At 36.3% G+C, this 15,953-nt stretch overlaps 1 protein-coding gene and 1 long non-coding RNA gene across 6 annotated transcripts in view; one reads left to right on the forward strand and one right to left on the reverse strand.

Annotated features, from left to right (window-relative positions):
• Positions 1-3,926, reverse strand: part of LOC143665611 (uncharacterized) — a 91,130-nt gene extending 87,204 nt beyond the window's left edge. For all 3 annotated transcript variants that reach the window (XR_013167115.1, XR_013167116.1, XR_013167117.1), the window contains exon 1: positions 3,612-3,926. This is a non-coding gene — a long non-coding RNA (uncharacterized LOC143665611). The remainder of the gene's footprint in view (positions 1-3,611) is intronic.
• EDIL3 (EGF like and discoidin domains 3) overlaps positions 1-15,953 on the forward strand; it is a 459,417-nt gene that overhangs the window by 254,033 nt on the left and 189,431 nt on the right. For all 3 annotated transcript variants that reach the window (XM_077139203.1, XM_077139204.1, XM_077139205.1), the window contains one exon: positions 13,570-13,683. In XM_077139203.1, the coding sequence (XP_076995318.1) occupies positions 13,570-13,683 (114 nt within the window). The remainder of the gene's footprint in view (positions 1-13,569; positions 13,684-15,953) is intronic.

Below are 15,953 nucleotides of genomic sequence, written 5' to 3' on the forward strand. Positions count from 1 at the left end.
ACTTGCCTCAGAAAAATTTCTTGGGAAGAACTATTAGATAAGCTATGGATAACACATTAGAGTTTAATATGATTCAGATTTCTGATTGTCAATCATATCAGAAATAAATTCAATCTAAAACTGAAATATTAGAACAGTGGAAAACTTGCAGTTATGTTACTTTTTCTTTCTTTCAACTTCATGCAATGCTTTCTATAGAGCCTTTCTTGAGTGATGGAAATACCCTTCAGAGCAGGAGAGGAACTACCTTGGAAAAACTATAGAATTTTTTTTTTACATTTTTCATGAATATGGTTCCTTCTGTTAGTATGTGTTTTAGTTTGTTAATGCTGCTGGAATGCAATATACCCGACATGGAATGGTTTTTTTTAAAGGGAATTTATTAAGTTGCAAGTTTACTGTTTGACAGCCATGAAAATGTCCAAATTAAGGCACCAACAAGAGTTTACCTTCACTCAAGAGAGGTTGATGCCATCTGGAATACCTCTGTCAGCTGGGAAGGCACATGGCTGGCATCTGCCAGGGTCTTTGGCTTCTGGGCACCTCTTTCAGCTGGAAAGGCACGTGGAGACGTCTGCTAGCTTTCTCTCTGTCTTCTTCAAATGGCATCCCCGGGACATTTTTGTTCTGCATGTACAAAGGTCTCTGGCTGTGTGGGCTCTAAAGCTTTTTCCAAAATATTTCCCTCTTAAAGGGCTCCAGTAAAGCAACCCCATCTTGAATGGGTGGAGACACAGCTCCATGGAAACCACCTAATCAAAAAGGTACCACCCAGCAATATTAACAAGGATTAAAGATCATGGATTCTCTGGGATACACAACAGTTTCATAATGGTACAGTGTGTTTTATTAACTATAAAGTCTTTCCAAATAAAGTCTGCTTCCTTTCACTTGGACTGCCTGGTTCTCACTTTATGGCATGACTATCTCTGTTGTGAATTTGAGAAGGCTAATATTCTTCACTAATTTTGTGTGCCTGTTATTGTGATGCAGGGTGTTTGCATGTGCGCACATGTGTTCTAACTTTACAGCCCCATCAATAAATACATAAAAAGAGTCTTAATATGCCACTTCTTTGCTTTTTTAAGTCTTTGTTAAAGTATAATTGACATATGATAAACTACACATTTTTAAAACATAATATAAGTTTTGACATAATCATACATCTTTGAAACCTCGTCTTAATCAAGATAGTGAACTTTCTTCCTGTCCCATTGTATTGTCTCCTTCTTCTGCCCCCTCCAACCCCATCCCAGACAACCACTGATCTACCTTTTCTCATTGTACATTAATTTGCTAAAAATTTATATAAATAGAATCAAACAATATCTATTCTTTATTGTCTCATTTCTTTCACGCTGCATAATTGTTTTAAGATTCCTCCTAATTGTTGCTTGTATCAATAGTTCATTTATATTGCTGAGTCATTCTTCAGAGTATTGATATACCATGGCTTGGTTTCTTCATTCACTTGTAGATGGAACCTTGGTTTGTTTCCATTTTGGGGCTATAACAAATAAAGCTGCTACAAACATTCATACAAATATTTGTATGGGTCTATGCTTCTTGGGTCTTGTGCTCTCATTTTTCTTGGAGTGGAATGACTGGATCAGATGGTAGCTGTATGGCAAACAGTTAAATGACTCTGATAAACTATTTTCCAAAGTGATTGTTATTTACAATCCTACCCGCAGTGAACGAGAGATCTAGTCCCTCCAAATCCTCACCAACATTTAATAAGACCGGGTTTTTTAATTGTAGACAGTTAGTTGGGTAGTGATCTTATTTTAGTTTGATTTGCAATTCTCTAACGCTGAATGATGTTGGTCATCTTTTCATATGTTTATTTGCTATTTTTACATACTCGGGGGAAGTGTCTATTCAAATTGTTGACCATTTTTTTAGTTATTTTCTTATTGTTGAGTCTTAAGAATTCCTTATATCATCTGAATACAAACTGGAGTATATTCTCCCAATCTGTGGCTTGTCTTTTCATTCTCTCTACTATGTCTTTGAGGAGCAGAAGTGTTTTAATTTGATAAAATATAATTAATCAGTTTTGAATGGCTTTTCATGTTATATCAAAGAAATCTCTGTGTAAGCCAAGACCCAAAAGACTTCTCCTATAATTTTGTTCAAAAGTTTTATTGTTTGAGGTTTTGCTTTCAGGTTTATGATCTCTTTGGGGTTAAGTTTTGACCATGGTGTGAGGTATGGATCTCCTTCCTTCCTTCCTTCTACCTTCCTTCCTTCCTTCTTCCTTCCTTCCTTCCTCCCTCCCTCCCTCCCTTCCCTCCCTCCCCTCCCTCCTTCCCTTCCTCCCTTCCTTCCTTCCTTTCATATATGGATACCCAATTGTTTTAACATTATTCATTGAAGATACTACATTTCTCTACAGAATTACTTTTGATTTTAAAATAAATTTTCTACAGAATTACCTTTAAATTTAATTTTTAATTCCAGAAATGTCTGTAGAATTCTTGTTGCTTATACTTGGGGCTGATTGAGCTGCTTGGTTCTGTAGGTTTATACATTTTTATCAAATCTGGAAAACATTTTGGTCATTATGTCTTCAAATATTTTTCTATCCCTACTCCCTTCTTCAGGGACTCCAATTACTTGCATTTTAATTGTGCCACAAGTCACTGATGTTGTAATTTTTTTTCTGCTCTGTGTTTCATTTTGTATAGTTTCTATTGTTATGCTTTCAAGTTCACTAATCTTTTCTTCTGAAATGTCCAGTCTGCTACTAATTCATTCCAGTGTCTTTTAAATCTCACCTATTATACTTTTCACCTCTAGAAGTTCAATTATGGGCTTTTCTTTATGCTTTCCGTATCTCTGTTTAACATTTTCAATTTATGGAATACAGTTATAATAGCTTTTAACGTCTTTGTCTGCAAATCCTAATGTCAGGTTGGGTTTGATTTATTCATTTTTCTCTTTAGCATGGGTCATATCTTCTTGCTTTTTTTTTTTTTTTGCATGCCTGTTAATCTGAATTGGATGCCAGACATTATTAATTTTACCTTGCCTAGAGCTACATATATTTTTTAATCTTATATATAGCCTTGACCTTGGTTCTCATCCACAATTAAGTTACTTGGAAGCAGTTGGATCCTTCTGGGTCTAGCTTATAAAATTTCTTAGGCATGGCCAATGTGTGCATTTTAGGCATGACTAATTTAGTGCAGGGCAAATAATTTCCTGTTTCTGTTTGTTTTACCCAATACCCCATAAATTAGGAGATTTTCCCATTTTACTGGCAGTTTTCCTGGCCCTGAGTAAGCTCTAAGGAGTGCTTTCTTTAATCAATTCAGATGTATCTTTCCCCCATCATTTCCTTGTATGTACGTGTTAAGCTGCTGAATACATTAGGGGGTAGTCCGATGTTCAGGACATGCTCTGCAGATCTCTAGGTTCTTTCTCCTTTTAGCCCTGTCCTCTCTGGTATGCTATCCTACAAACTCTAGCTACCTTGGTCTCCCCAGACTCTCAGCTCTCTCTCTCTGTACATCAGAGAGTTTTCCAGATTCCTCCTAAATTCTTCCTCTCTCTGCTGCTGCCCGGAATCTCTCAAGGCAGAAAGCCAGGGCAGTTGAAGGGCTCACCTTGTTTTTTCCCATTGATCAGAGGTTACTGTCTTGGTTTCTTAACATCCAATGTCTGGAAACTGTCATTTCGGCTGAAAGATAAATCTAATCTCTGTTACTATATCTTGGCCAAAAGGAGTTTTCTTGGATGCCCATATTATCACTTTTAATGACAAAAAGACAACAATTAGGCATATGTAATAAATATAAGAGAAAAGAATAAAATATATAAAGTAATGGGATGCAGGCAGCACTTCTATGGCACTGAATAGTAAGTTGGTTGCTTGAAGCAGTTTCTTCCACGGCGGCCTTGAGTGTGGCAGATGTCGGTGGCTTCTGTCTCTGCCAGGATTCCATGGAACCTCCCATGATTATGTAACAAGATTCTGGAATAAGGAAATGGAGCCACCTAGTTTTTTCACCTTGCTGGGGACTGAAATTTCTAAAAATTTAAAAACAGGTTGTTCTCTGTATCTAACAGTCATAATTTATATCTGTCATCCATAGACTTCAGTCATTATCAGTCAAAATTTATGAAAAGTTAATGTGCTATTTCTAAGAAAAATAGTAAAGGTCACCATTATAGAAAGAAATATATTAAGAATATCTATTGAATAATCTTATTCAGTAGAGGAAAATTCCCATGGACTTTGCAATTTTGGAATAAATACTGTCTTTCATTTCTCTCCAAGGCAGTGTTGCTCTTCAGTAGTTTACGAAAATTCTTCCTGTGTGTTTTCTCTGATGGTAACTCTAAAAGTAGATGCACCAGATAGAAAAAGCCTCATTAGAAATTCACCTACTTTTTCTTTTGGCCACAAAACCAAGAACTATTCTGCAGCACTACATAAATAGGGCCTTCATCTTATTATAAAAATATAGAAAATTGTTTTTACAATCTTTAAATTCACAAGCTAATTTCTCAAAAATTACAATTACCTCATTTAAACTGCACATTAAATTTAGAAGTAAAATGAAAGTCAACAATTTGGGGCATCATTTTAATTTAATTATGCCTATGGTAATACAAAATTTCAAGTATAGCAAAATTTAAGACCAGGAAGACATTGTTATTTTATTTACTGAATCTAAGTGTGGGAGTTTATTTATAAAGCTCCTTTTAAGAAATTAGTTCTAGGGTTAAGTGAAAACACTTTTCTGTATATATAAGATTTAACTATGTATCAGTGCCTGTTATTTAAATGTAAAACAAAACTCCATTGTTTACATGCTTTCAGTGGTTCATCATTTTAGTATAAGCTAATGTCTGTGCTTAAAAAATGTCAAGGTCACTGAGAGAAAAATATATTAAGGAGTCCTACTTGGTGAATTGAAGGTTTTAATTTATTTCCTTAAAAGCAAATATCTTGAAAAGGCATATTGGTGTGAAGCCTGTCTAATTATAACTTGCATGTGAAGCAAAATAAGTGTGGCCACTTGCAGGTTTTATATAGTTTGTGTTTTCAAAGCTTTGAAAGTTCATTCAGTTTAATTCAAATTGAATTGTGGCAAGTTGCATAAATTGAAAAACCATGTTTAAAAAAGTTTGGCATCACCTACTTAAGTTGATATGCATCCTTATGACCAGACAATTCCACTCCTACGTAAGACCCATGAATATTCAGTACACTTACGCATCAGGAGATATGTGAAAGCTGTTCACTGAGAATTTTATTTCTAGCAGCAACACAAATACCATTAACAATGAAAGGGATAAATACATCATGGTATATTTTACAATAAAATACCTCACAGCAATGAAAATGAACACTCTCCAGCCACCTACACCACAGTGGATGAATGGCAAAAGAAAAGTACAAAGAAAAGAGCACACACTGAATGATGTCATTTGTTTAGTTTTGTTTTTGTCTTGTTTTTTACTATAAAATTCAAATGTAAAGAAAGCTAAAAGATACTGTTTAGGAATGCATGTTTAAGTGGCAAAATGATAAGTTATACAAAGAATGAGAGTGTTACTCACACAGTAAGCAGGAGATGCATTTCCTTTGTGAAGGTGGGGTGGCAGTCACCTAGCTCTTGACCTGGGTTTTTATTAACAGGTGGTCTTATTGCAAGAATTCATTTCATTACTTCACTTTTACTTTAAAGGGAAGCTTTTTAAAAATACACTTTGTTCATATGATTGCAAAGTTAAAAGGCACATGAAAAATAATATGTTGAAAAAAACATTTCTACATGGGCAAGCAGTTATGGATTTCAGGTGTAAAATTAGAACAAATATGCAGTGAACCCAAATCACTCAATATTTTGAGAAAAATTACTCAGAGGAATAAAGGCATCAGGAAAAAGTATTCCAAGCTTTGAGTTTAGACAGGAATCTTTGACCTAGAAGAGAGATGCTCATTTTGCAAGGTGATTTTAGACTCTAATGAGGACCATGTATTTATTCCATTCTCTAATCTCCTCAGCACATAGAAAAGTACATTGAAGACAAGTATGAAGTGGTAGTGAAACGAGGGTACTAATATTTCCTGGATGGGAACAAAGCACACAGGGCAATAGCATCGGCTTTTCAGACAGGTTATCTGGTTTTAATCTCTGCTCTACCAGCTATATCACCTGTGTGTCTTTGGGCAAGTCATTTACATATTCAATGTCTGGATTTCTTCATCTGTAGAAAAAGATAATAGTAGCTCACTCATGGGGCATGCTAATATGTATTAAAGTATTAAACACTTAGAAAAGTGTTCTGTTAGGCTCAGATAAGAAATCCAGAAGTAGGTGGATATGCTAATTGTTATCAATCAAACATCATCCTGAAAGTGCCAATGGCCAGGTTTGTACCATTGAAGCTTGCACAGAAATACACTCCAAAGATTATGAACCCCTTTGCAGAATGCAAGCGACAAATTTTAGTTTGAACAAAAGCCTGAGAAAGTCCCTGTTGTCAATAATGATTTTCCACTGTAGGTAGTTTTTCCTGGGGTCTGCTGAATATGCAAAACTGAAACCATGAACATATGCTGAAAATTCAAGTGCTCTATTATAGAAAAGGAAGGAAAGAGAATTATGGGGAAGTCACATTTTTGTTGACAATAGGTAGTGTTTGTAGATAAAATACACAAAAAATGCCCAAGTAAATTTTGATTTTAGATAAATAACTTTTTTATAAGCATGTCCCCAATATTATATAGGTATCCCATGTTTTTATTTGGTAAGTCTGACAACCCTAAATATTCTGGGTTTCGAATGTGTGTTTTTCAAACCAAGCCAAGTGTTTAAAGATACATGGCCATAGCCATAATGTTATGTAATCTGAGTTACAGGGACTTACCATAAATTTCCCTTTTGACCTTTGAATTTATTTCCCAAAATGTTGACAATATTAAAATTCTAGAACTATATGAATGAGGTATCTAAAACATAGATCTATGCGACCACATGTCCCTTATATACTTCTTGAATCCTCTATTACCTCCTTAGGATTCAAGGAATATTTAGTAACCACTATGTCTGCTCCCTCCACCTCCCACCCCATACAAGTTCTCCATTGACTTAGTTTGCTAAAACTGCTATTGCAAATACCAGTCAAGGGTTTGCCTTCAGCAAAGGAAATCTACTGACACAGTTGTGAGGCTAAATGAAGCCAAAATAAAGATATCAGAAAGGTTTGCTTTTTCCACAAGTCTCTATATTTTGGTGCTGACTCCTGGCCATCCTTGGGGCTCCTTGGCTTATATATCCGTCTCCCTTCGTGGCCATGTCCTTTCCTTTCTTTCTTCTGGGGCTTCCAGTTTTTCTTTATAAGCTCTCCAGGATTCTGCATTATGGCCCACCCCGCTGCAGTTCACCATACCGTAACCAAAAATAACATCTTCTGAAGGTCCTATTTAAAGTGGGTTCACACCCACGGGAGACGGATTAAGATTAAGAATATTTGTTTTGGAAGATAATTCACAGCTACCACTTCCCTGGAAACCATGTGTTCTTGTCTATGCTCCTGCTCACTTTATCGTAGCTGAGAAACTTCTGCTCATCCTGATCGTCACCGCCTCTAAAGAACCTGTCATAGTCCCCCTAGGCAGTCCCTGCTGCCTCTACAATTAGAATGCACTTGAGGCATACCACTATCATAGCACGTATTCACTGTCCTTTGTAGTGATTACCACAGTTATGAGTAGGAGGTGAGATCTCATAGAGCAGGAACTATCTCTGTCCAGTGATGTATGCGAGCATGTGTTTTAGACTGCCTGGAAACAGGCTGGGACATCTGCCCCAATCTAGTGACTCGTTATTGAAGAACATACCTGATGATTCCCCAGGTCTGAGATACTCCCACTTCTTTCTTATCAATCAACAGATTTGCATTTCAGGGCAAGTTACTGTGCTGCATTCCCTGAGGGAAGGTCCTCTGAAATGATTGGCCCTTTGGTGACAATTTTCACCAAAAGGAAACATTTGTTCTTTTTGGCTTCTATACATATATAAATCCAGATTATTTATGAATTTTTTCAAGTTCCAAAATCTTTAAGCTATGGACACATAGCTCGTTCTTGAGTGTCCCTCCCTTAGCCTCCCTCCCTGTTCCTCTTGTTTGGGGCTGTATGAAACTATGGGATAGCTGCCTTATCTTACTGGCCAAATATCTGATTAAAAGCAAATAAAGCTTTACTGGAATAATTTTATGTGGAAACATCCCAGAGAATTGACTCTATTTGATTACTACCAGCACGAAGGTATTTGCACCCAAATTGGGATCTCAAAACAAATGACAGAATAAAGATGGGCTCAGAGTAAGACTGGCAAAAGTAGAAAGTGATGGTAACTAAATACCACTTGAATTTGTGGCTTTTTTGTACACTCTTCTTCTTGGTGAGTAACAGATATAAATAAATTATTATAAAAGATTTGTGTGTGATATGCTCTCATGGAATAATGATGATTTTATTTTGCCACTTGAAAATAAATTGCTAGTAATAGAACGTAAGGCCAGATCATAAGAGAGTTCATGTACACAAGATTAGAAATATACACAATCGGTCAGAAATGTCCGGGGAAAATCCTTTAGACAGTTCTGATTATGACATAATTAAATTCCACATCTGAGTGGGTAGAAGCATGGAATGCTATAAATTCACCAACTAAATCAGTCTCAAAACAGAAAGTAAAAAAAGAAAAAAAAAACACAGGCTTTAGATAAGCCAAAAAAAACATTAAAAGGTCAAATTTTAAGAGACAATCACTCACTGGAGGTCTGGGGATTTAATAATTCATGGAGAGGCCAAAGAAGGTGCAGGGTTAAAAATCACAAATAGCAGGTTCTTGAAAATAAGCTCTTGCCTGGCTAATTAGCAGTCAATAGTAATATTATGGGAAAGGAAAGCCAGCCCAAGCAAGGGGAATTAGGAAGTCATGAAAGTATGTCTTTGCAAAGGAAAAAATAAAAAGGCTCTGTGGTGGTGTCCTTCTAATATAGCAAAACAAGATTGCTCTGCCAGACAATCAGTGTTTCTCCTCGATGTACGTGGGGCCCGGATGCACTTGGGGATGGAAAAGAGATAGATTCATGATTGAATTAAGATGTTTGCTTTGTCTTTATGGAGGAGAAGGTTGGATAGATTTCTGTCCCCAGAAATTTACCCTGTTTGGCTGTCCTGTTGTAAATGGTGGCCAGTATTCAAAATGGTTTAAGCGAAGTTGGCAAAGTAAATGCAGCTAAACTACCAGGACCAGATGGCATCTACCTGAGGAGTTCTGAGGGAACTCATGGATGAAATTGGGATGCTGATTGCTCAAGAGTGCAACCTGCTGTCATTCCTACTCTGCAGACTCCAAGTGTGAACCAGGTCAAAAATACCTACATATACAAAGTCTCCAGAGGAGGTTAGCTTCCAGAAAATCCATTTCTTCTATGGCCAGTAGGTAGACTCTATAATGAAGTACAGATTACTGAACATTTAAGCACAATTGTCAAGGAAGAAGCAACATGGCTTCTATGGAAAGAAATTATGTCCAGACAATGCATTGTCCTTTGAGAATAAAAATAAGGACCCAGTAAATATAATTTAAATTTTCAAAAATTCTTTGATCACCTACCATTCCAAAGACAGTTTCAAGGACTTTCAGACAATAATTTGGACACAACTGATAAAAATCCTGAAAAAAGAAAGAGCAGCTTACTACTTTTCAGGAGGCAGATATATATGAGACAAACTCCTTAAAGAATAAGCGCTCAATGATCCTAGTGAATATATGCATTTGTCAATTACTGGAGAGAAATTACTAGCAAGAATGATGACATCTCCAGACATCTCCAGATGACAACTCCAAGGTTAACATTATTCTGTAAGCTAAATCCAAGCCTAAGAGTTTAGTACACCAAGGCAGAGAATGGGTTAAGTGTGGTATAAAGCCTTAAAAGACAGAGTTCAAGATGAGCAAGTCTGTAGGGTAAACAGTTATGCAGAACCAAGGACCTGGAAATCCTTGTAGATTACTTTGTTTCAACATGCTGTTGTGACTAACTCTTTACCCTCTCCATCTCTTCCTCCTCTCCTTCATTTCCTTTCTTTTATCTTTCTTCACAAAATCAAAACAAACAAAAACCTTCAGAAAACAAGAGTGAGTCATGAATTCACATCTGGAATTCTATTCTTGGCTCTGGTCATTGTACTCAGTCACAATAGCAGGTGGGCAGGAAAGTTTTATGTTTTCAGAGTAAGGACTCAGGCCCCCATTGGGCACCTTGGTCATAAAATCAATTCTGAATGAGACTGTTTATTAAACATTTCTCAACAGGCACTCATAGAAGCAAAGACCTCAAAAAATGATGTAGTTATTATTACTATAAATGAACAATAAAAGTGACCAAATGTGGAAAGTCCCATTTTATTTGGGAACTATTGTGTCAAATTTTTCTAGTTATAAAAACAATTTATCATATTGTAAATCTTGATATAAAAATAATCCAGCATTTTTTTAATAGAAATGGACTTTATTCTGGGAATGATAATGTCATGATTTGTGACAAAAAAGAAATATATGTGATTTATTACAAAGATTTAATTTTCATTTCATTACATTATATTCTGTGATCATTTCTATCAAGTCCTTAATTAAGCATGATTTATTCAAATTGAATTTGTATTCCATTTAGATGGCTTTCCGTGTTAATCAGAGTGCAAATAGCCTTTCTCTGATAAAAGAACTCCTGAATTATACTAATATATAAACACTTCCATTTAATTTGCATACTGAATATATGCATATGCAGATATGGTTTATTTGCAATTAAATGTACATTTAAGTATACTGCATTAAAGAACATGGTGCCAATTAAAATAATTTTATGTTTTTATCAATTTAGATTAAGGTTGCTTTGTAAAAAATTAATTAAAATGCACATTATACAATGCAAAGGTCATTCTTAATCACAAATTGAGTATGGCCATAAAGCATTTTCACCTCAGCAAGTGCAATTCCTACTCATTCTATCTCATGTTCACCTCTGGGCAAAGGTGTTAAGTGTTGATTTTTAAAAATCAGATGTTCTTAATTATAACATGCTTTGTTGATGATTGTGGATCTGACCTAATGAACAGATTTAGAAAGGTTTAAAGGTTAGTTTTCTTGATTAGATTCTCATACACATATTTTAAATACTATTTATTATGTAAAGACTTGGAAGATTTAATGAAGCAAAGAACAACAGTGCCTGCATATATTTAATAAATGCATAAAATCTCTTGATAGTTCTCACATTGCTGACTTTGAAAACTTCCTTCTTTCAACATTTCAAAGCAGCAAAAGCTGGGTATGTTTTTATTCGTGTATATTTCAATCTTAAAATGAGACACTTCATAGAATCTCTCACCTGAAATTTAAAATGTATGTTGTACTTACTGGTATCAAATCGTGTGGGTCTCTATCTTGCCTTCTTTTTTCTCCCCATTTGTCAAGTATGTCCCACACCTGGTTTTGCTAGGTCTTTCTAAGGTACCAGGGTGCAAAGGATATCCTCCCTCCCTGCTTTGAATCTGCAAAGCCAAAAGATAAAGCTAGCACTTTGTGTTCATCATGATCTAATACCTGTGAACATCTCCAGACTTGGATACCAGCACCACCAGTCTCAAACTGTGCTCCAGAAAAGCCGGGTTACTCCTGCAACTTCACACACCATCACACTGCCAGCATCTCTCTTCTAAGTTGTGATTCATTCTGGTCACCTGCTTGGAAATACACCACCATCTCCAGCCCATGATTATTAATCTTACCTTCCCTTCCAGTCCAAGATCAAATTATTGCATTCTCCTTCCTTCTTTCCTCCCTCCCTTCCTTCCTTCCTTCCTTCCTTCTTCACTTTCTCTCTTTCATTTTGAAGAATTTCAGTATCAAATATTTGGGAATCTATCACGTTTCAGAACACATTTCCTTTTAGAGATTATCACATTCTGATTTTATCCTATTATTTGGCATCATAAAATGCTCAAATTATTTCAATTATTCCTGAAGACAGTGATGAATTTTCTTTACTCTCAATCTGTGACAGTTGACCCAAAACCAGAAGAGTTACCTTTTCAAAGAAAGCTATCACCTGCCTAAGGAAATTTAGACCAAACTTTCTACAGTGAACTTAGAATGAGAGGATGACCTACCCTACTTTCAAGAGAGGATGTTGCTTAGAAGGCAGAAGTTGAAAGAAAGGGCAAAACTGTCTTCTAATATTTTTTCCTTGTCTGGTCTTTAGTGGGTAGGTTAATATTCATATTGCTTTAAACACTATGACAATCTAGGACTTCAGAAATACTTTTTTGATAGATTGTAATGCTTCAGAAAACACATTGCAGTTTTGAAAAAAAGTTTTTTTTTTTTAGGTTGTGCACAATACCATTTATATTCTTTTGTGGGGAAGCTTATCAGGACACATTTGATTGGGGCATAATGGGCTTCCAAATATAGATTGGTGTCTACAAGGTATTCAGAGAACACGGTAGAGGCATTGCATTTCTCAAGTTCACAGTGAACTTGAAAGGTGAAAGGCCCATGAACAAACTGTTCCTAAGTAATATCATTTAGGTCAAAGCAAAGAAGATAAAACATCAGACAAACAAACAGAATTGTGGGAATAAGATCAGAGAGTGACTTGGATTTGAGAAGATATTAGGAAAAGAAAGAAATGGGGAGCGTGGTGTGTTCTCCAACTGCTTTACTAGCTCCCTCAGAACCTAGCATGGTGTTGTGCTTTGAAGGAATGATTTGAAAATATCAGTGATCCATATTTGACTGAATTAGTCATTATTTCTTTTTTGTCAAAATCATATTCATTTTCTCTGTTGTCCATAATTAGTATGGAAATTAGAACAATTTGACGAATGCTTTGTATTTCATATGATTTTGCATCAGGTATGATAATACTATATCAAAGTAACTCCTTAAGTCATCCCAACTTTAGAAACCCTTGAATTAGATTAGGAAATGATCATCATTTGCATTTATTACGCTTTGCAGTAACGAGCTTTAGCTATTAACTCTAATTTGCTTCTCATCGCGTTCATCAAAGGCAAACTATTTAGAAACTAAAACATCTCTGTCAGTTAGAATTTTAATGAATTAAGATGAAATGAGACAGTGTTAATTGGCAGTTGTTGCTGCAGGGGAGGTTTCTAGATCGTAGAAGTGATACCAATCCATCTCCCTATCAGGGTTGATTTGTTTGATTTAATTATATAAATACACTGAATATTTTCCTAAACTATTCATATTTATTTTCAAAGTTGTAGGGTGGTTTAGTACTCTTGGTCTTTCATCTGGATTCTCAATGCTGCTTGAACTTGATTTAATTTGATTGTTAACAAATTGTTAGTTTTAAGCAGCACTTGTATTATTGACTGAACACACACACACATGCAATAGTGTTATTTAGAGTTTGATTTATTTAAAATGCTTATAATCTTTTAATATTGGATCAGTTTTTTCACCAAGAATTCTCTTCCTCTGTTCTTTCTGCTTTTCTCAGACATAAATGAATGTGAAGCCGAGCCTTGCAAAAATGGTGGAATATGTACAGACCTCGTTGCTAACTATTCCTGTGAGTGTCCAGGTGAATTTATGGGAAGGAACTGTCAATACAGTAAGTATTAACTTTATATTTATGTATATATATATAACATTATACGTCATTTGCGTTTATTATGTAATCTGGGCTCAAATCAGTGTCCTTGATTTCAGAGTTTGTTCTAGTTTGTTAGCTGCTGGAATGCAACACACCAGAGACAAATTGGCTTTTAATAAAAGGGGATTTATTTTGTTAGTTTCTTCAGAGGAAAGGCAGCTAACTTTCCACTGAGGTTCTTTCTTACGTGGGAAAGCACAGGATGGTCTCTGCTGGCCTTCTCCCCAGGCCTCTGGGTTCCAACAACTTTCCCCGGGGTGATTTCTTTCTGCATCTCCAAAGACCTGGGCTGAGCTGCGAGTGCTGAGATGAGGTATGCTGAGCTGCTTGGGCTAGTGCTACATTGCACCCTCTCATTTAAGCACCAGCCAATTAAGTCAGATGTCATTCATTGCAGCAGACACGCCTCCTAGTCGACTGCATGTCGGCTGTAATCAGCAACAGATGAGGTTCACATACCATTGGCTCATGTCCACAGCAACAGAACTATGCATGTTCACCTGGCCAAGTTTACAACTGAATCCAACTACCACAGAGTTCATACTATATTGAAATAGTGCCTTTCATATTTATTGTTATTATGTTATTAATTGCACATAATCTCGAGGCTATGTCTCAGTGCACCCTATGCATAGCACAGGTCATCTATGCTTTGTGATCTGAAGGAATGGCAGCATTTCCTCAGAGGTACAGGTGTCTATCATCTGTGATTCCCATTTTGGCTTTTGAGTATATGCATGACCTAAATTTTCTCCTCCAGATATTCTGGTTCCAACAATAAATTGGGGGCATTCTAACCAGATAGTCTCTATCACAAATAAAAGATAGAGATAAAAGAAGATCCATTTTGGCCTATCCATTAGCAAGAATTTTGCACATTATTTGTTTTGTTGGAAGCAAATAGGGTCCTCATTTCATCAATTGAGAGAAAAGTTTGCCTGAAGTATTTCAAAGAGGCAGATAACATCTCACCTATCATATTTAAAAATAATTATAACAACCTGGGGAAAAGATAGTAACAGGATTAGAGTCAGTGGGATGAAGTCTGCATTGGACCCAAACATGTATTAATGAGAATGATAATATGCCTTTACAGTTGTTGGGCCCTTGTAGAAATTTCATAGTTCTAATGCTTTAGTGTATGTTATATTGTAACTTTATGCAAATTAAGGGTGTAGATACAGATGCAAACTCAGATGTAGAAATTGAGATACAAATGCAGTGTGATTTGCCAAAGATCTTACAGATAACTGGTGACAGAAGCAGGATTAGAAAGAACACACTTCATCTTATTTCCAGCTCAGTGCATTTTCTTCTAAATTCCATCTTCAAAAAGAGGTGAACAAGGTAAACACAAGCACATTCTACACTCTCCCCACCACACACACAGCCCTCCCTCTTTAATGATAGTAACAATTTTATTCCTCACTTTCTTCCTTCCTCTTTGATCCTACTGATTTATGAAATAAAATGGGGGCATTATTGAACAATTTATTTGGATTATGCATATAAACAAAATAATTATCTAACCGTGCAATGCTAATAATACACTTGTTCTTAACAAACTTCATTAAAACAATGAAGCTCTTAATATCACATAAATGCCTTGAATAGGAATGTAAACATTCTAACCTTAAAAAGGATTGAAGAGGGACATACAGCGTGAATTGGTGGAAGAAGCTGCACAGCATGGAAGGACAGAAGGAAAGGGTAGACCAAGCAAACCCACCGGCCAGGTAACCAAATAGCCAAAAGCAGCGATGACCTAGCAAACTTCCAAATAGTATTTAACTGATTTATCCACTATTATGTTAATTCAAACTCAGGTCAGCTGGTCCTTGGCCCCCCTGCGACAGCTGTGGCAGCAGCCCCAGGCACCGCTCTCGCATCCTTCTTTCCTTCAGTTCATTGAATGTGGAGGTGGCTGCACAATTAGCACTGAAATTTGTCTCTAAATGAACCCCTTATTAATAAGATGAAGAATAAGACACTGCTGCTAGTGAATATATCAGGCATTCTTGCAACAACAGAAATCTGGTGTCAAAATAGAGGATGCCCAGGGAATGCTAGAACTTAAGCAGAGCTTTAAGCAGTGCACAAATGAGAGTGATGTCCCTGCAGAATAAGGCTGCCTCTAGCCATGAGAGCGCTGGCCAGGGGAACAAGTGGTGGACAAGACCTGCCCGTTATGCGAGAAGGAGAATTACAAGGATACCTGGATGGGAGCT

Source organism: Tamandua tetradactyla, chromosome 21 (assembly GCF_023851605.1).
Source record: "Tamandua tetradactyla isolate mTamTet1 chromosome 21, mTamTet1.pri, whole genome shotgun sequence".
NCBI lineage: Eukaryota > Metazoa > Chordata > Mammalia > Pilosa > Myrmecophagidae > Tamandua > Tamandua tetradactyla.